General features: G+C 41.2%; 1 protein-coding gene across 1 annotated transcript in view; it reads left to right on the top strand.

The window, feature by feature from the left end:
• Positions 1–25790, top strand: part of VPS35L (VPS35 endosomal protein sorting factor like) — a 77161-nt gene extending 51371 nt beyond the window's left edge. The window contains exons 15-23 of the mRNA XM_028498028.2: positions 1824–1909; positions 3413–3493; positions 5451–5514; positions 7959–8057; positions 9581–9658; positions 10486–10600; positions 11762–11784; positions 24996–25128; positions 25385–25790. Of these exons, the coding sequence (XP_028353829.1) occupies positions 1824–1909; positions 3413–3493; positions 5451–5514; positions 7959–8057; positions 9581–9658; positions 10486–10600; positions 11762–11784; positions 24996–25128; positions 25385–25521 (816 nt within the window). The 3' untranslated portion in view covers positions 25522–25790. The remainder of the gene's footprint in view (positions 1–1823; positions 1910–3412; positions 3494–5450; positions 5515–7958; positions 8058–9580; positions 9659–10485; positions 10601–11761; positions 11785–24995; positions 25129–25384) is intronic.

Genomic DNA, 25790 nt, shown 5'->3' with positions numbered 1-25790 from the left:
CCCTGTGTCATTTTTTATTTCTTTCATCAGCATCTTAAAGTTTTTGGAGTACAGGTCTTTTGCCTGCTTAGGTAAGTTTATTCCTAGGCATTTTATTCTTTTTGATGCAATGGTAAATGGGATTGTTGTCTTAGTTTCTCTTTCTGACCTTTCATTGTTAGTGTATAGAAATGCAACAGATCCTTATGTATTAATTTTGTATCCTGCAACTTTACCGAATTCATTGATGAGCAAGCTCTAGTAGTTTTCTAGTAGTGTCTTTGGGGTTTTCTATGTATAGTATCATGTCATCTGCAAACAGTGACAGTTTTACTTCTTCTTTTCCAATTTGGTTTCCTTTTGTTTCTTTTCCTTCTCTGACTGCTGTGGATAGGACTTCCAAAACTATGTTGAATAAAGGTGCTGAGAGTGGACATCCTTGTCTTGTTCCTGATCTTAGAGGAAATGCTTTCAGCTTTTTGCCATTGAGTATGATGTTAGCTGTGGGTTTGTCATATATGGCATTTATTATGTTGAGGTAGGTCCCCTCTATACCCACTTTCTGGAGAGTTTTTATCATAAATGGATGTTGAATTTTATCAGAAGCTTTTTCTGCATCTATCGAGATGATCATAGTGGTTTTTATTCTTCAATTTATTAATGTGGTGTGTCACACTGATTGACTTGTGGATATTGAAAAATCCTTGCATCCTTGGGATAATGATCCCATTTGTTCATGGTGTATGATCTTTTTAATGTACTGTTGGATTCAGTTTGCTAGTATTCAATATTTTGTTGAGGATTTTTGCATCTATGTTCATCAGTGATATTGGCCTGTAATTTTCTTTTTGATGGTATCTTTGTCTGATTTTGGTATCAGGGTGATGGTGGCCTCATAGAATGAGTTAATTTTTTGGAATAGTTTATTAACTCCTCTCTAAATGTTTGATAGAATTTGCCTGTGAAGCCATCTGGTCCTGGACTTTTGTTTGTTGGGAGTTTCTTAATCACAGATCAATTTTAATACTTGTAATTGGTCTGTTGTATATTTTCTATTTCTTATTGGTTCACTCTTAGGAGATTGTACCTTTCTAATAATTTTTCCATTTCTTCTAGATTGTCTGTTTTGTTGGCATATAGTTGCTTGTAGTAGTCTCTTACGGTTCTTTGTATTACTGGGTATCAGTTGTAACTCCTTTTTCATGTCTAATTTTACTGATTTGGGCCCTCTCCCATTTTTTCTTGATGAGTCTGGCTAAAGGTTTATCAATTTTGTTTATCTTGTCAAAGAACCAGCTTTTAGTTTTGTTGATCTTTTCTATGGACTTTACATGGATTGCCTCAGATCATTTTCAGAACACCACTGGGAAGGCATGAGTAGTAATGAGTCCCACTTTACAGATGAGGAAACTGATGCTGGAAGAGGTGGAGTAACTTGCTTAAGGTCACACAGCCACAGAATGAGGGGTCAGGTTGCAGAAGCTGCTCTGAACAACTCTGACTCTTCTTTCTCTGTTCCTCTATACAGTCATTAAAAGATTGAAGCCTCCTTTGCCTTCTGCTACCAAGAAGAGCTTATGCTCATCTAAAGGTTGTCCAGATGATTCGCCAAAATGTTAACTGGTCCGAACCCTGGTCCTTGGGCATGTGCAATTTGTTTTAATAGTAATAGTTTTAAAATCCTCAGAGTTCTCTCCTTGCTTTCATGTGAGTCCTGATCAGATCTGCCTCAGAAAGATGAACAACTCTTCCTCTGTTTTGCCCTTCAAAGAAAAAGTAACCCACAAATTCCTTCCAGTAACTTGTGTAAATTGTAGGTAGAGTGCTTTTATTATCTTTTTTAGGAAAAATTTCTGCCATTTCTGGACATGTTCCAAAAAGAGAGTGTGCGGGTGGAGGTTTGCAAATGCATCATGGAAGTTTTTATCAAGTAAGTGTAACATGATGTAATCAGAAGCTTCAATTCCTGCTGCCCTTGTGAAACCTGTTGATAAGAAATCAATTTATGCATTTTGAGGGCCTGTGATGTAGTGATATTTATACCTAAAATAACATTGAGAGAAAAAACACATTAAAAGGAGCAGTCATGGTAAAAGTTTATAATTAGCTTAAGAAGACAAAGTAATAAATGTTAACAGAGCCTGACCATCACCCATATCTCACTCCTGTGATTTGGGAAGGAGCAATCTATTGATGTATTATTTAGGAAGTGTCATTTTAAAAGATAAAGTCATTCTTCTCAAGATACCAGAGGTAGAAAGGTTTCTATCTTTAATGTGTAGATTTGTGATCAGTTTTCAACTTAATTTCTTTCATTTTATTGATTAAATCTGTTTTCCCAAAACTGCCTACTGCTGATGGTACATGAAATACTTTCAGGTGGTACATGGAAGAGAGATTTTTATTTTTATTTTAAAACGTGTATTTATTTTAAAGTATGTTAGATAATATATAACTAGTTTAATCAGTGACTTCAAATGTATTATTCTTTAGGACAAGGTTAAGTTAAAAGTTCAAGTCCCTTTAAATATTAAGTATGTAGATATGATTTAAAAAATATGTTAAGATGGAACTCAAGTAACCAGAGTTTGGAAAATTGAGTTAGAAGTTGCTGGAATGTATGTTTTAAGCTTTCCTTGTATTACCTTTCTAGAAGGTTAATTCCATATGCTTGAAACAAGTATACCTACTTTACTTACATAAAGATTTGTTGGGACTTCCCTGTTGGTCCAGTGGGTAAGATTCCGTGCTTCCAATTTAGGGGACCCAGGTTCAATACCTGGTCGGGGAACTAGATCCCGTGTGCTGCAACTAAAGATCCCGAATGCCGCAGTGAAGATCCTGCGTGCCACAACTAAGACCCGATGCAGCCTGATTGATAGATAGATAGATAGATAGATAAATAAATAAATAAATATTTTAAAAAAGAGAGAGAGAGACTCCATGCTTCCACTGCAGGGGGTGTAGGTTCCATCCCTGCTTGGGGAACTAAGATCCCATATGGCGCGTGGTGAGGCCAAAAATAAAAAAGATTTGTTATAAGAGCGTGTCCTTTTATGTTATTTGAGAAACCAAATTAATAATTTTGCCTGGCACTTAACACAGTTAGGGACAGGTTGTTGGACAGCTTTAGAAGTTCAAGAAACACGGTAAGAAAACAGATTTGCCCTTTGCCTAGCTTAGGAAATGTATCAGTTTTACCATGATTTTGTAGTTAGGAGAAGTTATGATATGTTAGAAGAGCAAACTTGTTATTTAAAGGAGAATTAAGAGAAAACTAGATCATTGCCCATTGCTGATGATCTGGGCCACGTTAAATGCCAACCAGATAATTTACTGCTTCTCACATATGTATCATAGATGAGAACTAAATCTGTGTTTTCTGTGGTCTCAGTGGACATGGCTTTTACTGTTGTCTCTAAATGTCTTCTAGGCATCAGCAAGAGCCCACTAAGGACCCCGTCATTCTGAACGCCCTTTTGCACGTTTGCAAGACCATGCATGACTCTGTGAAGTAAGCCATGTTTAAGGCTGAAACGAGCCTGGATTGGGTCTTAATGCCACATAATAGTACATTAGGGAATTACTGCTTTAAGCTGCCACTGGGAATAATATTATTTTATGGAGTCTATTAAGATACATGTTAACAAGGACATTCCAGTCCAGGGGAGAAGGGAGGCTGAGCTGAGGGTAACCTTCCTGAGAAAATGAGATGGCAGATGTTTTTACAAAGGGATTTCTGTTGGGAGGAAAAGGCTGGTTTCATCCAAGTGAACTCATACTCCATGTCTCCTGGAGATTTCTGAGAGCAGCAGATAGTATAATAATGAGTTCACTCATCCAGTAACATAGCCGTTAAGTTTTTTCTCAATATTAGCCAATTTTTAAAAATTCAAATAAAATTGCTTATATTCCTTACATGAAGGACTTTAGTTTGTTGAGTATGCTTGAGGGTCAGACCTACCCATGGGCCTTACCGTTGGGTCAAAAGCCAAATTATCTCCTTTGCTTTCTAGTTTTATTTGTCTTATCTTTTTTTTCTTTTTTATTACATGTTTCCATTTGACTGTGCTTGAGGCAATTCTTGCTTATTTGTGGCAGAAATTTTGGTCCCCAAAGAATTTTTAAACACAGCAGCTTGATTCACAGGAAAATGTTACAAGAAATGAGAAAATTGTTTTGGAACTTAACCATCAACAAAGATGAATTGTATTTCTTTTTTTTCCCCCCCTGAATTTTAGAATCTTTATTTCATGACTTTGTGCTTTCAACTTCACAAGTAGTTTTCAAAATTAAAATATCCAGACTTTTTATAATAAGTGGAACTGATAGACTTTAGTTGCACAAAAATAGAAATAAAGACACAAAAAACATTTAGAAAGGTACTTGTATTAGTAGGACATTGGTTTTTGGCCTAAGCGAAATAGAAGATGTATTTCTCTTATGGGAAGTGTGAAGCCAAAAGGTGGTGGTGGGGTAGCTCTGCTTTAGAACATCATCCAGGAGCCCAGGTTTCTTGTCTTACTGCTCTGCTATCCCTCCGGGGTGTTGTCCTTGCTTCCTGGTGGAGGTGCCTTCCCTCAGCCGTGCCTATGTTGCAGCCTGCAGGCATTGGAGGACAGCACCCTCCTTTTAGGGACACAACTTGGGAGGCTCGTACATTACTCGCATTCACATCCCATTGGCCAGAATTGTCACGTGACTACTCGTAGCTACAAAGGAGTTTGGGAAATGTAGTCTCAAAGAATGAAGGGGACACTGCATATTGGAGGACAGTATGTAGTCTTTGCCAATACAGACTTGTTTTCCCTTAGAACAAACCAATAAACAGGAGCCTTGGTCTTTGGCTCTTAAAGTTTTTTAAAATAAATTTGGAGAACTATTTATAAACCTTTACATGTATTATCAAAACTATAAGGACTTGACATTTTTTCATTTATATTTATATTAAATTTGCTATTAAACAGTAGCACCTGAGATCTGTGATTTACTTTAAGCTGTATCTCCAAAATAAGGTAGATTGATGGATGGAGAGAGTGATGGAGAGTTATATGATAAAGCAAATATTGTAAAATGATAATAGTAGGGTGTATTGGTGTTCACTGTATAATTTCAACTTTGCTACATGTTTAAACTTTTTATAGTAAAATGTTGAATAAAATTTCTCTGAAATACAAAATTTGAAGTTGGACCTGGCTATCCAAATTCCAAAGAAGAGCGTTACCTTCTCTTTTGCTGTTAATAAATATATCTTGAGAACAGCATCTTTGAGAGAAATTAGAAACACATTTAAATTATGTTAATTTAGATTACATATTTTCATCAAAAGAAACACATACATGGAAGTTTTTTAAATCTAGAAAATGCAAAATGTTCTTACCTGTTAAGTTGCTTACTTCTAATACTTTTTTTTCCTTTGGAAACTTTCATTTATCACCTCAATGTTAATTATGTACAATTATTGATTTTAGTGCACTCACTCTTGAGGATGAGAAAAGAATGCTGGCATATTTGATTAATGGATTTATAAAAATGGTAAGTATTGGGGAAGAAGTTTCAGTGTACTTGGAAATGTGATGTAATTGTTTATCCTTCCTCTGGTGAAAGCAGTTAACATTATGTTCCCTGGTGCTTTTCATTTTTATTGAGATAAGATGAAATTAGAAAACAACTTATATTAGCCAGCATTCCCCTGGGGGCAAGGAGAGCCAAGACAAACTGGCTTAAGGAAAAAATAAAAAGGGGAGGGTGGGCGGGGACTTACTGGCTGATGTGACATAAAGTCCAGGAAGGGACCTCTCAGAAGGGCCAGCTGGGCTTGGGGTCTCTGTGGTGGTGTCAGGACCTGCCATGTGTGTGTCTTTGGCTCGTGGCTCTTCTCTCTTGGCGTCCTTCCCAGGCAGGCTCACTCCCCATAAGAGCTCCGGGTTTCCATTCCTTCCAGCTCTGCAGCCCAGCCGGAAGGGCTCCATCAGGAGTCCTGGGGCTGAGTCTCTTTGGATTAATTTGGATCACCAGCTCATCTCTGAGCAAATTGCTGCTGTGAGAAAGAATGAACACGCTGATCGGCCAGGCTAGGGAGACAGGCATACCTGGGCAACCGAATCACGTGGACCAGGAGTGGGAGAAGGGGCTTCCTTTCTTTTTCTTTTTAATAAAGCCAGTTTAAATTTTTTCTTTTCTTTTTTTTGTTATTTATTTTGGCCATGCTGTGCGGCTTGTGGGATCTCAGTTCCCTGACCAGGGATGGAACCTGGGCCATGGCAGTGAAAGCCCAGAATCCTAAGCCCCAGGCCACCAGGGAACTCCCTGGAGAAGGGGCTTCCTGAAGCACCTGATGTGCTGCTCATCAGATGCTGGTGAAAACAATTTGGGGGTCAGATCGGGGGGAGAAATGCCAAGTGTTCACTCTCCATTCGTCCTAGTTACCCAGTGCTGTATAACAACTCACCCCAAACTTAGTGGCTTAAAATAACAGTGTTTCATTAATTCTTACAATTCCGTGGGTTGGCTGGATAACCATGCCGCTCTGTATGATGTCAGAGGTGTGGCAGAACTGGGGCTGGAGGATCTAGGACAGCCTTGAGCACGTGTCTGGGGTCTTGGTGGTGGCTGTTGGCTGGGGTGGCTTATTTCTCGGCCATGTGACCTCTTTCTCTCCATCATTCTCTCATCATTCACTCATCTCAGTGAGCTCTTGTGTGGTGAGGGCGAAATCAGAAGCTGCGGGGCCTTTGGAGGTTCAGAAATCACACAGTGATCTGTGCTGCTTCCTGCTTCATTCTCTGGGTCAAAGCAAGTCCCAGGGCCAGCCCTCTGGAAGTGGGGGAAAGCAGACTCCACCTTCGGATGGGAAGAGTCTACAGGGACACTGCGAAGGGACAAGCAGAGCAGGAGGCATTGTTGCAGGCTTCTTTGGGAATAACCCACCAGTCCATCCCCACCAGAACAACCTTTGCCTTAATTCTCAGGGCACAAATCTAAAATACCCACTGCTGCCAGTATCTGCTGTTGGAATAGAAAAATCAAGACAAAAGCTGACTGAGATGAAAGTAACTAGATCACTTTGAAAATCACCTTGAAAATGTGACTCATTCAACGTCAGGGGTCAATTTAACTATGGGTAAAATACCGAGTTTGATGAAAATTCAGGATTAGCCTTTTTATGTATTGAATACCTATGACTGTTACCAGGTGCCTCTCTTGTTCCCCTGAGTTATATGCTGATCACGTGGTATTTATCCTTTTATGGGTTTATCTGAAAGCCACCAAGTTATAATGGAAAAGAATATGAGGAAATAAGATGTGAAACCTGATAGCTATAATGGAAAATGTGACATTAAATCTCCTCCAGACAAAAATGATTGCTGTAGCAGTAAACTTTGTCCTACCAACCAGCTGTTCATAAATTTGAAGAAATAGGAGTCGAGGGGATTTTTAATGGTGGAATAACATCCGTCTGTGGCTCTAGCAGCCACCAGTGAGCTGCCGAGGTTGGAATCCCCTTCAGGAAGCAGAAAGGTTTGGCCCTTATGAGGGAACCCCTCTGACAAATGGCTCCCAATCACCAAATCTGTGTTCTGTGAAAAGGCCACAGCTGATAAACAAAATTCTATCATTTCCATTCCATTGGTTTCCTTCTTGCCTGGGAAATCCTCTTTACTTTTGAGATTATGTTTTATACCCTTTGGTCTTTTTATGTTCTACAACAATGCCAATGTCATGAAGATGAGGTGGTAATAGGAACGTTTCCGCTCTCTGCTGGGTGAAGTAATGTGAAGTCTAACTAGAGTATATTGCAGTGCTCGGATGTGTGTGTTTGCTTACATACGACTGAGATAGCCACCATTTATAGCTGTGGGATTTTTGGTGACTTGTCATCACAGCACCTCCCCTGCCCCCACAAACTCAGGCAAATCTTTCCAATTGTGTGCTCACAATGGAGATAACATCATCAGCATCTTTCTCCTTGACTCTAGGTGTCCTTTGGCCGTGATTTTGAACAACAGCTGAGTTTTTACGTTGAGGCCAGGTCGATGTTTTGCAATCTGGAAGCTGTTCTTGTGCAATTGATTCATGTAAGGATTTTCATTCATTCATGTGTTCTCTCAATACGTATTTATTGATCATCGAGGCACGCATCAATTTTAATCTGGGATTCTTCTGGCTCCATATTGCTTCTGTTCCCAAGGCATGAAAGTTGTTTTCTCAAAGGTTAATAAAATCTGCAACTTTGCTTAAGCCTTTGAGTGGTTTTATTGGCCTCTTTTTCTCTGAAATTTGCATATTCTCATTCCTGCGTGCCAACAGCGAAGAGTTAAGTGAGTTGCATTGATTATTTAGTTATAGAAATACTAACCTCATTAGAATTCCTTGTTGCCTAACCAGAGTCCCAGCTTTCTTGGATCATGGTGCCTTCCAGTAACTTTTCATGGTGCCCTTAGGCCAAAAGGAAGAAATAACAGTTCTGTTTTTTAAGAAATTAGGTTCAAACAACTTAAGAATTTGTGCCCTAACAACTTGACAGCCCTCTGAACCAACAATATACATAAACTGAAAGAAAAATAATGTATTTTCATTCCATTCTTAAATCATCATAATTATTTACTAATAAAGTATATGCATCTATTGAACACTGCACAACTTCTTAAACCTTGGAATCAGATGGGACACCACTACGTTATCTCCCGTTCCAGATAGATTTTTTCCCCACATTAATTTTTGCACAGTGCTTTTTATCACAGCATCTGCTAAAAACCCAATTTTGCAAAGATATGAAATGACTGCAAGGAATGTACCATGGTCTATGAGCTCCCTCACACTAGTGCTTTGCATAGTGTTCAACCATTGAGCCTTGCTGTGGTTGTCCAAAAAATGTGGTGCCCCTGTGATTTTGCTGCAACACCCTGGGATGTCATGGTATACAGTTCGGGAACCATAGGTCCAGACTTTTTATATTCGTGTAAAGATTCCCTAAGGTCCTTGAATTGCTTCGTGTAACTTCAAGGAAAATAACCTTTTTATGTGATTGTCTGCTGGTTATCAGATTTTGTAGCATTACTAAACTTCAGACCTAAATATAAGGATTTATAAGGATTAAATATAAGACTTATAAGGATTAAATGAGCTCGGAACATATAGCTCCTAGAACAGCACCTGATTTTCTATAAGTGATGATGTGGCTGCTATTATACTGTTCTTATGGTTATTGTTAGTGTTGCAGAGCTACTTTGTATGGCCTGCATCCAGTTTTGGAGGTTTCTGTTAAGATCTCTAAGATCTTAAGCTTAGTGTGTGGGATTTCTGGAAATGGAATAAGTGAACCCTAGCTATTCATTAAACCAGAAAATGTTCATTTATTACGCCGGTTGATAGGCATGAATTAACTCAGCAAGTGTCCCTTGGAGATGTTTGCTGAAGCCGAGATTGAATCTGGCCTGATGACCCCTTTGCCATTTCAGGGTTTGGTGCTAACTAGTCTTGGTTCCGGTTAGCTTGTTCTCATTGACTTGTATGCAGTTAATGTCTAAATCTCTCTGGAAGATGTTAATCTGAATCAGCCATCATTTCATTCCCATTTCTGTTTTACTGATTAATCTAGAGTGTGAACCGGTTGGCAATGGAAACAAGAAAAGTAATGAAAGGAAATCATTCCAGAAAGACAGCTGCATTTGTCCGGGTATGTTCTAAAGATAAGACTCACAGACTTTGAACTCCAGTGGGCTGTTCCTTTTGCAAGTTTCTGAATTGCTATTCCCAGAAAAAGATTAAGGGTGGTTTAGTATTGATTTTCTGGATTTTTCCTTGCATATCTCTGACTGACCAGTTTTCTTAATGCTTTCAAAAGAAATGATCAAAGGAGTCTGAATTTTGATACATGTTACGGGGAGGGGGTTGAGAAATGGATTTGCAATTTTGTGTGCCAGCTGAGCTATCTCTGGCTTGTGCCTGTAACTGGAAGGCCTAGTACCTTTTTTCCCTCTTGATAAATTCCCAACTTTGAAAGAAATTTGTTTCTTGAGTATGCTGCTCAAAATATTATCAAAGCGATACATATCCATGCTTTAAAAATAAAATCATACTAAAAAGATTACAGTGAAAAAGAAGCCTCCCAGCCCTGCCCTTTCTCACCATATACCTGTCTCCTCAGTCAACCACCTCAAACCCTTTTTAGCAATTTCTTCTTCAAATTACCTGTGTATTTTTTAACTAATTGGTTTTAACAGCCGCTTCTTTAACTTATCAGTATTAGGTGTTATCTATTTACTTCCTGCGACGATGGACGAGGATTTATTTTTCATACAACATTACTCTCCTTGGTTGCCCCTCCCCCTCCTCCCAAAGAAGCAAATACAGCAGAAGCAAGGGGGAGAAATTGGGGTTCCTAATGGGGAGATTAATTATTTTAGCATTTTTACTTGAAAATATATGGTGGATGAAAACAAGAGTATTAATCCATTGTGATGGCATTGCCATGTAACCTGCTGCTTCTCCCCTTTCTTCTAGGCCTGCGTTGCCTACTGCTTCATTACCATTCCCTCCCTGGTGGGAATCTTCACCCGCCTCAATCTCTACCTGCATTCTGGTCAGGTGGCCTTGGCCAACCAGTGCCTCTCCCAAGGTGAGCCCATCACTCACTTTCTCCTCTCCTCTGCTCTCAGACACTTCCTGGCTCCTTAGAAGGCAGACTCAGCAGTGTGTGGATATGTGTGTGTGAGTGTGTAGAGAGAATCCTTTAAGGAGGAAAGAAAGAAAGAAGTGATCAACAAGTGATGAGTTTTAAATCTGTTTCTTTAGTAGGAAGCACCTCGGACACACATTTATAGTCAGACAGATTACAGAGCATGGGTAATTTCCTGTAAGGACCTTCCTAAATCTGTCTCAGGCAGGCCAGGTCAGGTGGCTCAGACCTCCCTAGAGAGTTTTAGAAGTTAGGGCTGCTTATTCACAGCAGATTCAAGTTTATTTGTTGTTTTCAATGTGCATTTGTTTAAAACCCCAGAGAGACAGTAGTAGAGTCTAATCAGTAGAGAATGAAGACTCTTTATAGCTTGCAATTAGGTATAAAAATTCTGCCCAAGACCTGTTTCTGTACGAGGTACAGAGCTCTCCTGGAACCAGGATCGTGTGAGTGGTTTATTTAGGAGGCGATCCCAGTGAGTGTCAGTAGGGGGAGGGGGAGGGGAGACCAGGAAGGGAAGGACGCCAGCAAAGGGTGCGCTGGTGGGTGGGTTAACACTGTGCGTAGCTGGGGTCCTTCCTACTGAGGCCTCAGTGTCACCAAAGTCTTCAAACATGATTGCTATCCAGGAACCTTTTCAAACTCTGCTTGGTTTTGCTGTAGACTCCTGGGCGCTCTAGTAGCCTCCTAGCGCATTTGGAATTAAACCAGACGCCTTGGCTAAAGTCCCTGTGTGGTCTGGTGCCTTCCGGCCTTCTGTCCTCATCTTACACCACACTTTAGCCACACCGGCTTTTTTCTGTTCTTTGAACATACTAAGCTGTCTTCCAGTTCAGAGCCTTTGCACTTGCTGTTCCCTCTTTCTAGAATGATCTCACCCCCAGATATTTGCATTTTTTTTAATTACTAGGCCAGAGATGAGAATCAAGCCTCACCTCTTCCAGGGTCCTTTCCTGTCCACTCTAGCTAGAGTAGCTGCACCTCCCCAATCATGCTCTGTGCCATCCTCCTCTTGTCCTCATTGCATTTACCTTGTTCTGATGCTTTCTTACTTGTGTGTATTTGTTTACTTATTGTCCGGACACCCTCTTTCCCCACGAGGACTGCAAGTCCCACAAGAACAGGTATGTCCTCATTAATTGTCAGTAAACATGGAACTTTCTCCTAGTGCCTGCTTTGGTAAGGATGGTGGGTTTGCAGGAAACAAAACAAAAATTAACAGCCACTGCCCAAACCCCAGTGATATGCAAAATGAATATTAGATTAGCTTAATTAATTAGATTAAATTAATGTTAGGAAATTTTAAATCTTATAAACTGGTTCCCTCTTAAAAAGGTCAGGAGTAGTAGACCCACGTGGGGATCCCTGAGTTTGGTGTCACCTGTAACACTAGGAATGGGTTGTGAGCTGCAGATACCAGAGCTGTGAGCTGCACGTGGAGGCCCCGCAAGCCTAGATCCTTCTTCTCCCAACTTGCTTCTTGCTATTTTTTGTTTTCAAAAAAGCAAAACAAATTTTTAAGCTAAATAAAGATTTGCTGCTCCCAAGAACTGTTGGAGGAGAGCTGGGAATGACAGTTTCCCTGCTGGGATGCCCTCGGTCCACACCCGGAGATAAGTAGCATCAGAGCAGACTGGTACCTGGGTGTGGGCAGTCAGCGCCCCCTGTGTTAGAGCTCTGGACTCCTCCTCTACCTCCCCTGCACTTTAAGCTGCAGCAGGGTGGGCAGGAATGTGGAGTCCACTTCATGCTTAATAATTTATCTGATGATTTTGCTCAAGTCTCTAAGCGCTGTGGTGCTAAACCGTAAAAGGCTGTTGTTGTTTTTCTGAAAGCCACATGCAGCAGTTGCTGGCCAAAATAAATAATACATTCAATTACTGAGAATGGGAAGGCTAAATGTAAATTAAATGAAGCTTGTGGAAGTGGGCCACTTTGGTTTGTTTGCCTCCTTAAACATCCCCCCTCTCAGCTGGTTATAAAACATCCCCTCCCTGCTATTCATTTTCCAGCCTCCCTTGATCCAGCCTCGGCTGTATCTTCTTTTTTTTTTTTTTTTTTTTTTTTGGTGGTTTGCGGGCCTCTCACTGTTGGGGCCTCTCCCGCTGCGGAGCACAGGCTCCGGATGCGCAGGCTCAGCGGCCATGGCTCACGGACCTAGCCGCTCCGCGGCATGTGGGATCTTTCTGGACCAGGGCACGAACCCGTGTCCCCTGCATCGGCAGGTGGACTCTCAACCACTGTGCCACCAGGGAAGCCCACGGCTGTATCTTCTTTATCAGGCTGTGGCTTTGCCAGGGCTGGCTCAGCCCAACAAGTAAACTCCCATTGAACTCTCAGCCAGGCCACCGTGGAATGCTGACGAAAGCTTATTATGGGGAGGCCCAGTTCTGGTCCTTTGGACACACTGGTTCAGTGTGTAGACTGGATCATGCGGGGATTTGGTCTAGGGTCACCCATTGCCCCAGATATTTAGGAGAAATGAAGGACTTGCAAATCAGTTGTTTGATCAAGTGCTTCTGACCTAGATGTGGCCCAGAGATGCCTGTTCACTGTCACTGGATAGCTCCTTGCCCTTGTTTGTCAGTGGTTCTTTCTGGAAGGTTACCACCAGGCCACAGCAAGAGCAGATTCTTTCTCCCTTATTTTTATCTTGGTTCCTTTATCTTTACAGTTTCTAACCTCAGAAAGGAGGATGTTTTACAAAGGAAGTAATGTTAAAGGTGGGTCTTGAAAGAAGAGCATTTCTTTATCAGGGAAGGGCTATGGGGAAGGGGAGAAAGAATAGTTGGCCTTCCAGGTAGAGGAGATGGCCTGAGCAAAGGCATGGACGTGTGAGATTACATGTTATGTTAGGGATAAGGCCCTAATGAATGGTGAGTTTCAAGCCTTCTGAATGCAATGGTCCCAATCCTGATTCTGCTACTTGTGAGTTGGTTGCCCTTGGACAGATTGGCCATATGGTGCCTCAGTTTTTCCATCTGTAAAGTGGAGATGATGGCAGTGATTCCTGTCTGTGGTGGATTAAATGAGATAACATACTTGGAGCACTCGGCCCACTGGCACACAGTAGCGACTCAGTAAATATTAACTTAGTATAACCGTCTCTCAAAAGATGAAAGTATGCCTTGGAGTTTAGGAGCTAACTGTAGACAATGCAGCTCTGCAGTCTCAGAGTTCTGAAAGCCAATTCTCATACGCAGAACCTTGGAAAATCTGCAGGAAAGCTGATCTTCATTTCAAGATAAGCCTGCTGAATTATCCTGAAAATAACAGATCTGCAGTTCCTTCGACGATGAAACAATAGTGAGAACAATTAAGGCAAAATAGTGGTAAAAAGAACGGTTTTTGTTCTTATCATTAATAATAGTGCTTTTCCCTCCTACAGAATTCTTTTCCCCTCCTTTTATTTGAAAAATTTTTCTTCTTCCAGTTTTATTGAGATATGACATTCAGTGCTGTATAAATTTAAGGTGTACAGCATAATGATTTGACTTACATACAGCATGAACTGATTATCACAGTAAGTTTAGTGAATGTCCATCATCTCATATAGGTACAAAGTTAAAGAAATTTTAAGAAGTACCTTTTCCTTGTGATGAGAACTCTTAACGATTTACTCTCTTAACTTTCATATATAACATACAGCAGTGTTCATTATATTTATCATGTTGTACATTACATCCCTGGTACTTAGTTATCTTATAAGTGGAAATTTATTCCTTTTGACTGCCTTCATCCAGTTCCTCCTCCCCCCATCCCTCACCTCTGGTAACCACAAATCTGACCTATTTTTCTAGGAGTTTGTTTGGTTTTTTTGAAGTATAATTGACCTATAACACAATATAGTGATTTGACATTTCTCTACATTTCAAAATGATCACCGTCATAAGTCTAGTTATGATATGACACCATATAAAGATATTACATCGTTATTGACTGTATTCCCTACACTGTGTATTTCATACCCGTGACTCATTTACTTTGTGTCTGGGAGGTGGTACCTCTTAATCTCCCTCACCTATTTCTCTCCTTTCCCCTCCCTCTTCCTCTCTGGCAACCACCTGTTTCTCTTTTATGTTTGTTCATTTGTTTTAGTTTTTAGATTCTACCTATTCCCCCCACCCTTTTAAAAAATTAAATTAAAAATTTTTTTATACAGCAGGTTCTTATTAGTTATCCATTTTATACATATTAGTGTATAGGTGTCATTCCCAATCTCCCAGTTCATCCCACCACCACCCCCACTACCCCCCTGCTTTCCACCCTTGGTTCCCTCCCTTTAAAAATGTACTTTCTTTTACTTATTTTTTGCATCTTCATCTTGGAGAGCTGTGCTCACAAGCCATGTCTTAAGGAAAAGCCCCAAACAAAAGTTAGGTCGGGTTCTCCTGTAAGACATATTATCCTCACACTGTACACTTCTCCTTCATTGTACTTATCACCATTGTTGTTTAACAAGTAAATGCGTAAAGAATTGTCTGCTTCTCTCCCTTGAAGAGTGTCAGCTCCGTGAGGTCTCATCTGTCTTAGTCACTGTGCTGTGCCTGTCTCCTGGCACATTGCCTATCGCATGGGTGCTCAGTAAATGTTTAAGGAATGAATGGTACCACATGATAATAATGGTTGATAACTCTTTATAATATTGATGAATGTAAAATGGTACCAAACCTTTCATGGTAGGGACCTAACTCCTAAGCAACCTAAGTGTTCAGAAGAGTCTCATCAAAGTCCTCTTGGTAGGTTTTAAATAATTGATTTTCCTATTTATAGAGAAAAAGAAACAAGGTAGGTTCAAACATATGCCGAGGCTCATAGACACGTTAAATGGAGCTGTTGTGCTGGTTTGATTTGTGAGGAACACGGGGGCGCCCAGAAGAAAGGCTAAAGCCTGCTATTATGAAGCCCCCTGGGTGCTGTGAACTGTAACTGCTGATGGAGGAGGCCAGGGCAGTAGAATGGAGGAGAAAAATAATTTTGTATTTCCTCCTTTTGGAGAGTAAGGAGTAGCTTGTGATGGAGAAAAATGGTCTCTATCCACTTACCAAGTCTTTGGGGTTTATGCTTAAGGTCATATTTACTTGTTCTGTTGACAAACCATCTTCTGAAGAATGTGACGGATGTGACTGTTTTCTCAAAGCTTGAGGCCTCTCTGGTGATTATGGGCAAAGTATTGGATTGGCCAAAAAGTTCCTTCGGTTTTTAAAGTAAAAATAAAAGACACATTTTTCATTTTTACCAAGAGCTTTATTGAGCAATGTATTCACCGTTTTGTTTCACTACCTTTGCCATCATTCAGGCAACTTCATAATTCCATCTTCCCAAAACTTTTTATCTTTTTGAGCAAAGAACTCTTCCAGGTACCTTTTACAGTCTTCCAGGGAATTGAAATTTTTTCCATTAAGAGAATTTTGTAAAGACCGAAATAAATGGAAATCCAAAGGTGCAATGTCTGGTGAATATGATGGATGAATCAGAACTCTCCAGCCAAGCTGTAACAGTTTTTGCCTGGTCATCAAAGAAACACGCGGTCTTACGTTATCCTGATGGAAGATTATGCGTTTTCTGTTGAATAATTCCGGATGCTTTCCGTCGTGTGCTGCTTTCAGTTGGTCTAATTGGGAGCAGTCCTTGTTGGAATTAATCGTTTGGTTTTCCAGAAGGAGCTCATAATAGAGGACTCCTGTCTAATCCCACCGTATTCACAACATCACCTTCTTTGGATGAAGACCGGCCTTTGGTGTGCTTGGTGGTGGTTCATTTCACTTGCCCCACGATCTCTTCCATTCCACATTATTGTACAGTATCCACTTTTCATCGCCCATTACAATTTGTTTTAAAAACGGAATGTTTTTGTCACATTTAAGTAGAGAATCGCATGCGGAAATACAGTTAAGAAGGTTTTTTTCTCTTAACTTATGTGGAAGCAAATATCAAAGCGATTCACATAACCAAGCTGGTGCAAATGACTTTCAGTGCTTGATTTGAATATTTTGAGTATGTCGGCTATCTCCCGCGTAGTATAACGTTGATTGTTCTCAATTAATGTCTCGATTTGATCGCTGTCAACTTCAACTGGTAAACCTGACTGTGGAGCATCGTCCAGCGAGAAATCTCCAGTGCGAAACTTTGCAAACCCCTTTTTTTTTTTTCGGTACGCGGGCCTCTCACTGCTGTGTCCTCTCCCATTGCGGCGGAGCACAGGCTCCGGATGCACAGGCTCAGCGGCCATGGCTCACGGGCCCAGCCGCTCCGCGGCACGTGGGATCCTCCCGGACCGGGGCACGAACCCGTGTCCCCCTCATCAGCAGGCGGACCCTCAACCACTGTGCCACCAGGGAAACCCTGCAAACCACTTTTGACCCGTTCGATCAGTCACAGCACTTCTCCATACACTGCACAAATCTCTTTTTGCATTGCAGTTGTGTTTTTACCTTTCTTGAAATAATAAAGCATAATATGCCAAAAACGTTGCTTTTTTTCTTCCATCTTCAGTATTAAAATAGCCACATAAAAATTCACCAGTTTTGATAAGGTGTTCTTAAAACGCAAGCTGATATGACAGCTGTCACAATACAGTCTAAAAAAATTGTTTCAAATGAAGTTAAAGACAAGTAAGTGCTACTAGAGCCATCTTATGGAAAAAACCAAATGAACCTTTTGGCCAACCCAATAGGTTAATTTTGCTGCATTTCACAGGTGGGCAGATGGCATGAAGCTTGTTGCCCACGTTCATGTCTGAACATGCATGGTCCATCCAACCTTAGGGGAGGTAAGGGCAGGGATGGAGAACCCACAGAAAAGGAGCAGGGGTGAGTCTCCCCCTTAAGTTCACTCAACTCCTTATGATTGTAAACGCCTACGATTTGCTTCCTCCTGCCAGCAATTCTTGGCCATTTTTTACATGCAAGCCACTGTGCCGAGCATTGTGCCGAAACAGGAATGCACTTACAGAGACTGCCTGCTAGCAAGGGGGAGCGGATCTGTTTACAGTGATTCAAAGCAGCACATGATAAATGTCATGCAAGATGTTCATAAAATGTACCAGGGAATTTTAGAGAAGAGAGAAATGACCCTTGGCTTGGAAGAGGAAGAAAAAAAAAAGCTTCTTAAAAGAGGTGGAATTGAAAAGCATGGAAGGTAAAGGGGATCTGTATATGCTGAAGTGAGGCAGAGGGCATTCTAGCCTAAGCAACGGCAAGAGCAAAGGCCTAGAGGCTGGAAAAATGATGCATCTGGAAGGAATGAGTGGGAGATCAAGTTAGGAAGGTAGTTTGGAGACTAATTGTTGAGAGAACTGAATTCCCGGCAAAGCAGTTTAGTTTTATTCAGTACGTATTATTTGCTGGGTGGCTGATCTTCTTGTTACAGAGGAGGAAACTGAAGCTCAGAGGTGTGACATGACTTGCCCAGGAGCATCTAGCTAATAAGTGACTTCAAGTGCTCTCTCCACCACTGTGCTTCTCTGTAGTTAGGTTAGTTCCTCTAAACGATAATCCAGTGTTTTATTTCTAACCCTCAGTGTGTGTGGTTGCTAGAGACCAGTTATTATAGATTGAACATTAGATAAACTTATTTAGGAGGCAATCAGAATTAAGATAAGGAATGCCTAATCCTTTCTGCTTAGGGAAATCTAAGCTTAATATCCACAGAAGAACTTCACAACCTCCTGTGTGCTACTGCAGGGACGGCAGGAAGGTGTATCATCCCTGCAGTATCCCAGAGATGTGAGTCAGGTGACACGTGGGCTGAGCATGCTTGGCTCAGAGAGGCCTTGCTGATCAGAGATAAAAGGAGAGCGTACAGGCACCTCTTATGGTGCTGCTGAAACTGAGAAGTCATCTGTACATCTGAGTGGACTTTCCACGTTAAGTGTCGACATTCTGCATAAATCAGGTGGCAGAATCAAGGTTAGATTAATGCTTAATTGTTATCAATGACAGCTTAATGAATGAGGTATTGTCCCTAGGCATTCATATTTCTTTAAATCTTGCTCTATACACAAATCACCAAAATAGTGGTCCTTAAATCCTCAAACTTAATTCCTATAATAACAAGCTCTGTTATAAAAACACAGTTTTAGTAATAAAGAGTATTGAGTCTCTATGAATAACTTGCTTATGGATAATAACTTGGACATTTAGACTATGAGGCTTTACCCAAAGACACCCCTATCACTTGGTGACAGCACATCTTCATGGCAGACTGCCTTAGTCTCTTCGGGCTGCTATAACAAAAATAACCATAGACTGGGTGGCTTAATCAACAGACATTTGTTCCTCACAGTTCTAAAGGCTGGAAGTCCAAGATCAAGCTACTGGCAGATTCAAAGTCTGGTGAAGACTTCTAGTTCACAGACGGTCTTCTCACTATGCCCTCACATGGCAGAAGGGATAAGGAGCTCTCTGGGGTCCTTTTTATAAGGGCACTAATCTATTCAAGAGGGCTGCACCCTCATGACCTAATCACCTCCCAAAGGCCCCACCTCCTAATACCATCACATTGGGGTTTAGGATTTTAACATATGAATTGGTGGGGGATAAACATTTAGTCCACAACGCAAAGTTTGAGGAAAAAAATGCTAACAGTACAGAAATGTAGATCTTAAAGAAAATAAAAAGCCTCCAAATAAAGTCACCAGTAATCCACTCTGTCTCCTCACCTCTAAAAAATATCCACTGTTCACAGTTAGTATATTTCTCTTGATTTTTTTCTTCTATATATACATTAAAAAATACACTTTCATTCTCATATGCTCTCTGCCTCTTTCCTCTGCTCTTCTCTCCTACCCGTCTGTCTATATTCTTATATAAATACGCACTCCCCCCCACCTCAGAAACGGGAATGTGTCTTCCCTAGTGTTTTTCAATTTGCTTTTTTTGCTTATCTTGGGCTGTCTCCTCATACCCGCTTCCTGCCCCCCATGTTAATACATGTACTAATAGATCTACCACTCTATTCTTTGTAATGACTATTCAGTACCCTATTTCTTTTTTTTGGCAAGGGGATGGGCTATAAATTATTTCCCCAACCGCCCCCCGCCCATTTTTTCCCCAAACTCTTATTGAAAAATATTTGGATTCTTTCTAGTTTTTTGCTCCTACAGACAGTGAGCAACCGGCATCTTAATTCTGAGCAGTTTGAAACTGACAGTTGTCCAATTGACTGATACTTTTGTCTCTTAGAACATGGAACCCTGTTGTTCAGAGACATATGCAGAGCTTCGGCACACAACAGATAGCAGTCGGGCTCCTCAGGTGGGCATGTGTGTGGGAGGCCGCTGGCCCCTCAGTTTTCTACGGGAGCTGGAAGAGACCTCAGAGCACAGCGTGAACAAAACCTTTTAAAGCCTTGAGAAGAAGGTTCCATGCAAGTGAAGCTTTCTAGAGAGCTATGTATGACTCCATTTGTAGAGCAGATAATCAGAGAGGAACCTTCCTGGCACATTGGCTGTGGGTTGCAGTGCAGGCCCTGGGGCCCTGGAAGATGTGTGCCACCCTCAGCTTAGTGCCTCGCTTTATGCACATGAGGAGGGTGGGCGTCCCTGAGGGCAGCAGGAGTGCCACAGTCCACAGTGGCCCTTCCCCAGTCTCATGCCCGCCTGCCCTGCTCTGGTAAAGAAGGAAGGGGCTACTCCTCAGAAACGCCCTTTGGCCATCCTGCCTATGTATCTCACTACCCTTTCTGTTTTGTACATTTCTGTGACTGAAAATTTTATAATAAACTTGTATTGACTTTGCTAAAGAAAAATTAGTTGGGGACATTTATAAATAAAAAGTCCAAAATAGTAACCTAGCGGTACATGAAAGATCCTGGTTTCCTTCACTCTCAGCCACCACTCTGTAACACACTTAATAGCTTGGCATTATCTTGCCTCTCTTTATGCATCTACCTAAATATATATATATATTTTTTTTCTTGTAAAAATAGGATCATACTGTATGCAGTTGTGTAACATTTTGTACCTAATATAGCTATCTGTATTATACATCAAAACATATCAATGTACCTTATTTTCTTTATTAGCTATATCATTTCTGTGGTGTGGCACTACAGTAATTTCTTTAGTCTCTTATGGTCGGGTTGTTTTCAGTTTTTCTCCAGTTGAGCTGAGTTGATACAAAATATCTTCATCTAAGGAGAACCATTGGCCCAGTTGTTTACAGTAGCTAGGCAGCATGGGTAATCCAGATAATCCCAACATACCTAGTTTACTTAGTACCTTCAACTGAGCCCTTATTTTCAGCTTCTCCCAGGGTTTGCTAGTGACATATATCTTGGTGACCATTCTGTAGTTTTAGTGGCTTTGTGTTTTAGGTGTGTTTGATTTCTTCATGTCCTGAGGCTTCTAGAATATCATCCTCCTTTCATGTTCTGCAGACCCTTTGAAACTGCCCAGATTGGGAAACAGGAAAACCTGAAATCTCAGATAAAATTATCTGAAGTTCTGTGATAATGGTCTAACAAGCCTCCTGGCCCTTACTCACTGTATATGTGAAATGATGAGGTAGCCTGCCCTGGCTGAATTTCATTTTTACTGACTACCTCTGTTTGCTTCTGGCTGAATGTCTCCAGATTAAACCTTTCAGAATGTGCCATTTGCTGTTGGAAAGTCATATTCTGCATTTAGCTGAAGGATTTAGAACAATTTCTCTCAAACCTGTTGAATCATAAAATTCACCGGAGAAGCTTGTTTTAAAAAAAAATGGATCAGTTGATTAAGATGGTAAATTTTATGTTATGTGCCTTTTACCTCTTAAAAAAAAATTGGAAGAAAAAAGGAAATGGACCAGATTCCACTTTGTAGCTATAAAAGAGAATGAAGATGTACTTTATATGCGTGATAGATTAATCTCCAAGACATGTTGTTAAGTGGTGGGGAAGGAGTTGCAAAATGGTGTCTACCATATATTAACTCTGCAGAAAGAGAAGGAAAGAAAGGGAAAATGTATTTGTTTCTGTGCACTTAGAAGCATACCCAAGCAGCAGGTAATCCTCTTTGCCTCTGGGAAGGGAAACTGGATGGCCAGGGACCAGAGTGAGAAGGAGTGTTACCTTTGGAATTTTAAATCACCTGACTCTGTTACCTATTCAAAGATAAATATTTTTTTAAAGTTAGATTTCCGAGTCTCTATCTTGGATAGTCTGGTTTAATACATTTAAGGTGGGGCCTGGGAACCCATATATATTTTTTAAATAACAGCTTTACTGAGACATGATTCATGTATCAAAAAATCCATCCTTTTAAAGTGTACAGCTCAGTGGTTTTTAGTATATTCAGAGTTGTGTGATCATCGTCACTAATTACAGAATATTTCCACCTCCCCAAAAGAAAACCCCGAATCCATTAAGCAGTCACACCCTGTTCCCCCTCCCACAAGCTTCCCCCAGCCACCAATCTCCTTTTTGTTTTGATGGATTTGCCCATTCCAGTCATTTCAAATAAATGGAATCTTACAATGCAGATCTTTTATGACTGGCTCCACTCATTTAGCATAATGATTTCAAGGGTCATCCATATTGTCGTGTGTATGTACGCATATATGCCGCATCCATGTACAATTGGAGGAACTGCCAAATTAGTTTGCGAAGTGGCTTTACTATGTTCCATTCCCATCAGCAATGTTTGGGGGCCTGGGAGTCTGTGTTTTCACAAGCATCTTGGTGATTCTTACGCTCAAGCAATTTTGGAAAACACCGTCTCCAGTAGTAGCCCAGTCCCTCTTACTGTGGCTGTTTGTTCTTCCACCCAGTGCCCAGAAGCACTGAAGGACATGTTGATCACTGTGCAGAGAACAGCAGCAGAATGCCTCTCTGCAGAAGCAGTCAGCACCCCAAGAAAAAGGATCTTAAACAGAACAAACTCTGGGGTGAGGTCAGCCAGCCTTGAGTGGGGTTTTTTTGTTTGTTTTAATTTTTTTTAAGATGGAATATGGAAAAGAAATCTTGCCGTTCCTTGAAACCTCAGAAGATTCAGATGGAGGAATGCATAGCATGGGGAAGCCAGTGCATAGATTGATACATGCTTTTTCCTTCCCCCAGTGGAACAAGGATAATAGTCTTTATGAATTGGAATCTGATTTCTCCTTTTTCTAGACGTCCTTTTTAAAAAAAACAGTGTAACCCATTTTATCTGTAATTGTCTTCAGTGACTTTTAATAGCCACAAATAAAGTGTTATGTGCTGTAGGGTATATAGAAATAGAAATATAATGTTGTACACGTGAAACATATAATATAAACCAACTTCAATTTTTAAAAAATGTTATATGATATTGGCATGATTATTCTGAACTCTAAACTATGAGGAGAAACTGTTTTCATACACAGTAGGATTTGAGTTCTAATTACTAAGACAAAATTGAAAGGTCTCCCAGACAAGATTTTATATATGGGGCAAGTCTTCCGAGGATAGAAATAAAAATCTGCTTTGGAACATTTCCTGCCTCAACCCTTAAATAACTGTTTCTTTTAGCTCCCTCCTTTGGAATGGGAACTGAGCAGGGTGGCTGAGAGGAGTAGGGCACCCGGCACAAAGTGGGTCCCTCTTTAATGAGCCATATAGGCACTTTTCTCAGGGCCACTTGGTAACAAACACATAAATAGAATAAATAAATGGTCTTTCAGGTTGTTCTGAGCAGAATTTTAATTTCCGCCGAGAAAGCCTCTTCACTTTGTTTGATAATGGACTTAATGTCTTCACCGGAAAGCAGTGCCTATAGAGCCAGGAGGAAGACACCAGACCTCCTGGAGTCCAGGCCTACCTGTGCTCTAGGGGGTGAGGTCAAGGGTAGGCTCAGCTCAGTTTCTTATTTTTGTATTGTGGTTAAGTTTACACAACATAAAATTTACCACTGTAACCATTTTTGAGGGTACACTCGGTGGCTTTAAGTACATTCACAGTGCTCTGCAACCGTCACCACCATCCATTTCCAGAACTTTTTCATCATCCCAAAGAGAATGAAACTCTGTACCCATTAAATAATACCTCTGTTCCCCCACCTTCCCATTCTACTTTATCTCTCTGAATTTGACCACTGACTACCTCATACCAGTGGAGTTAGGCAGTGTTTGTCCTTTTGTCTGACCTATTTCATTTAGCATAACGTTTTCAAGGTTCGTTCATATTTATAGCACATGTCAGAATTTCCTTCCTTTTTAAGGCCGAGTAATACTCCTTTGTATGTATATACCATGTTTTGCTTATCTGTTCTTTGATGGACACTCGGGTTGTTTCCACCTTTTGGCTCTTGTGAATAATGCTGCTGTGAGCATTCGTGTACAAGTATCTGTTTGAGTCCCTGCTTTCATTTCCTTGCGGTATACACCTAGAAGTGGAATTGCTGGCAGATGGTAATTCTGTGTTTAACTTGAGGAACCACCAAGCTATTTTCCACAGCAACTGCACCAGTTTAGATTCCCACCAGCAGTACACAGAGATTCCAGTTTCTTTACATCTTTGCCAATACTTGTTATTTACTTTTTTTTTCATAGTGGCCATTCTCATGGGTGTGAGATGGTCTCTCATGGTGGTTTTTCTTTTTTAATAAATTTATTTATTTTATTTATTTATTTTTGGCTGCGTTGGGTCTTCGTTGCTGCGTGGGGGCTTTCTCTAGTTGTGTCAAGCGGGGGCTACTCTTCGTTGCGGTGCGTGGGCTTCTCATTGCGGTGGCTTCTCTTGTTGCAGAGCACGGGTTCTAGGTGTGTGGGCTTCAGTACTTGTGGCATGAGAGCTCAGTAGTTGTGGTGCATGGGTTTAGTTGCTCCGCGGCCTGTGGGATCTTCCCAGACCAGGGCTGGAACCCGTGTCCCCTGCACTGGCAGGCAGATTCTTAACCACTGCGCCACCAGGGAAGTCCCTCTCTTGGTGGTTTTGATTTGCATTTCTCTCATGATGAATGATGTTGAGCATCTTTTCATATGCTTGATGTCCATTTGTGTATTTTCTTTGGAGAGATGTCTATTCAGGGTAACCTTTAGTCAGGTTACTTGTTTTTTTCATTGTTGTAGAATTTCTTTGTGTATTCTGGATATAAACCCCTTATCACATCTGTCATTTGTAGACTCGTGTTTCTTTTAAAAAACACAAATCTGATTGTGTTGCTCAGTGCTGGTGATGGCCTTTAAACTCTGCTCAGCTCAGTCTTTTACCATCCCTGGGCTACTCTCACCTGGCCACTCAGCTTTTGAGCTTTGTTCATCATCTGGGCATGGAAATAATTGTACCTTCCCCATAGGACTGCTTGAGGACTGAGAATGTTAATTACCTTAAGATATAGGGCCTAGGAGTTCCTCTGGTTTCCATGAACAGTGCCATTTACTACTGTCTGTAGGCCAAGACAGAAGACCCTGCAGCTTCTGAACTCTTTCTGGAAGGTTTATCTACCAGAGCCCCTATATCAAGACAAGATCAGCTGCTTCGTGTCCCCCTTGGAACAGAGCATACGACAGGCTCCCAGCAGATAGGTATTAATTAGTGTGATCACGTTGGGCTCATCACCACATTTATGTTGTCAACTCTTGCCCCCTCTGTTTTCCCATGCGTGCCCACAATGCCCAGGAGAGTGCCGGTTCACAGTTGGCGCTTAATAACTTTGCTTAGCTGAATGTGGTACGGGTGTGAGATCGGGGTCCTGGGAGGGAAGCTCCTGGAGCAGAGGTAACTTTATGTAGTAAACCCTGATATCAGTGTCTTTCCATACTGTGGTTTTTTCTTTTGAAGAAGGAAGAGAAGGCACTACCCCACTCTCCAGCCTCAGTCGCAGACTCGTCTCGTTAAGGGCCAGCCTCTGTTTCGGGCTGTGGCCGTTTGCTGTTGCATCTGCTCCTCTGCTGTGCTGGAGGGGCTTCCGGTTTTAACTCAAGGTGCTGCAGACCGGAGCACTGTTCTGTGTGCATCACTGCGAGCCGTTGCGGAGTGGAAGTGGATTTGAACCATGTAAACGTTTGATCTTGTCGGGTAGTTTAAAATTTCGCTTGTCAGGTCAGTGTTCTGTCTGTTTTGACCCTGAGGCTCTTTCTCATGGTTAGCACTTTGGCAGTTCTAGAAAGAACTCTCCTTCTCCCTCTCCGTCTACGGTCCCACCGACACACTAGTTCCTCCCCCCACCGGCTGTGTCCTCCTGACT

Source organism: Physeter macrocephalus, chromosome 14 (genome assembly GCF_002837175.3).
Source record: "Physeter macrocephalus isolate SW-GA chromosome 14, ASM283717v5, whole genome shotgun sequence".
Lineage (NCBI taxonomy): Eukaryota > Metazoa > Chordata > Mammalia > Artiodactyla > Physeteridae > Physeter > Physeter macrocephalus.
The sequence above is the reverse complement of the archived record's forward strand: the minus strand, read 5'-3'. Positions and strand labels throughout refer to the sequence as shown.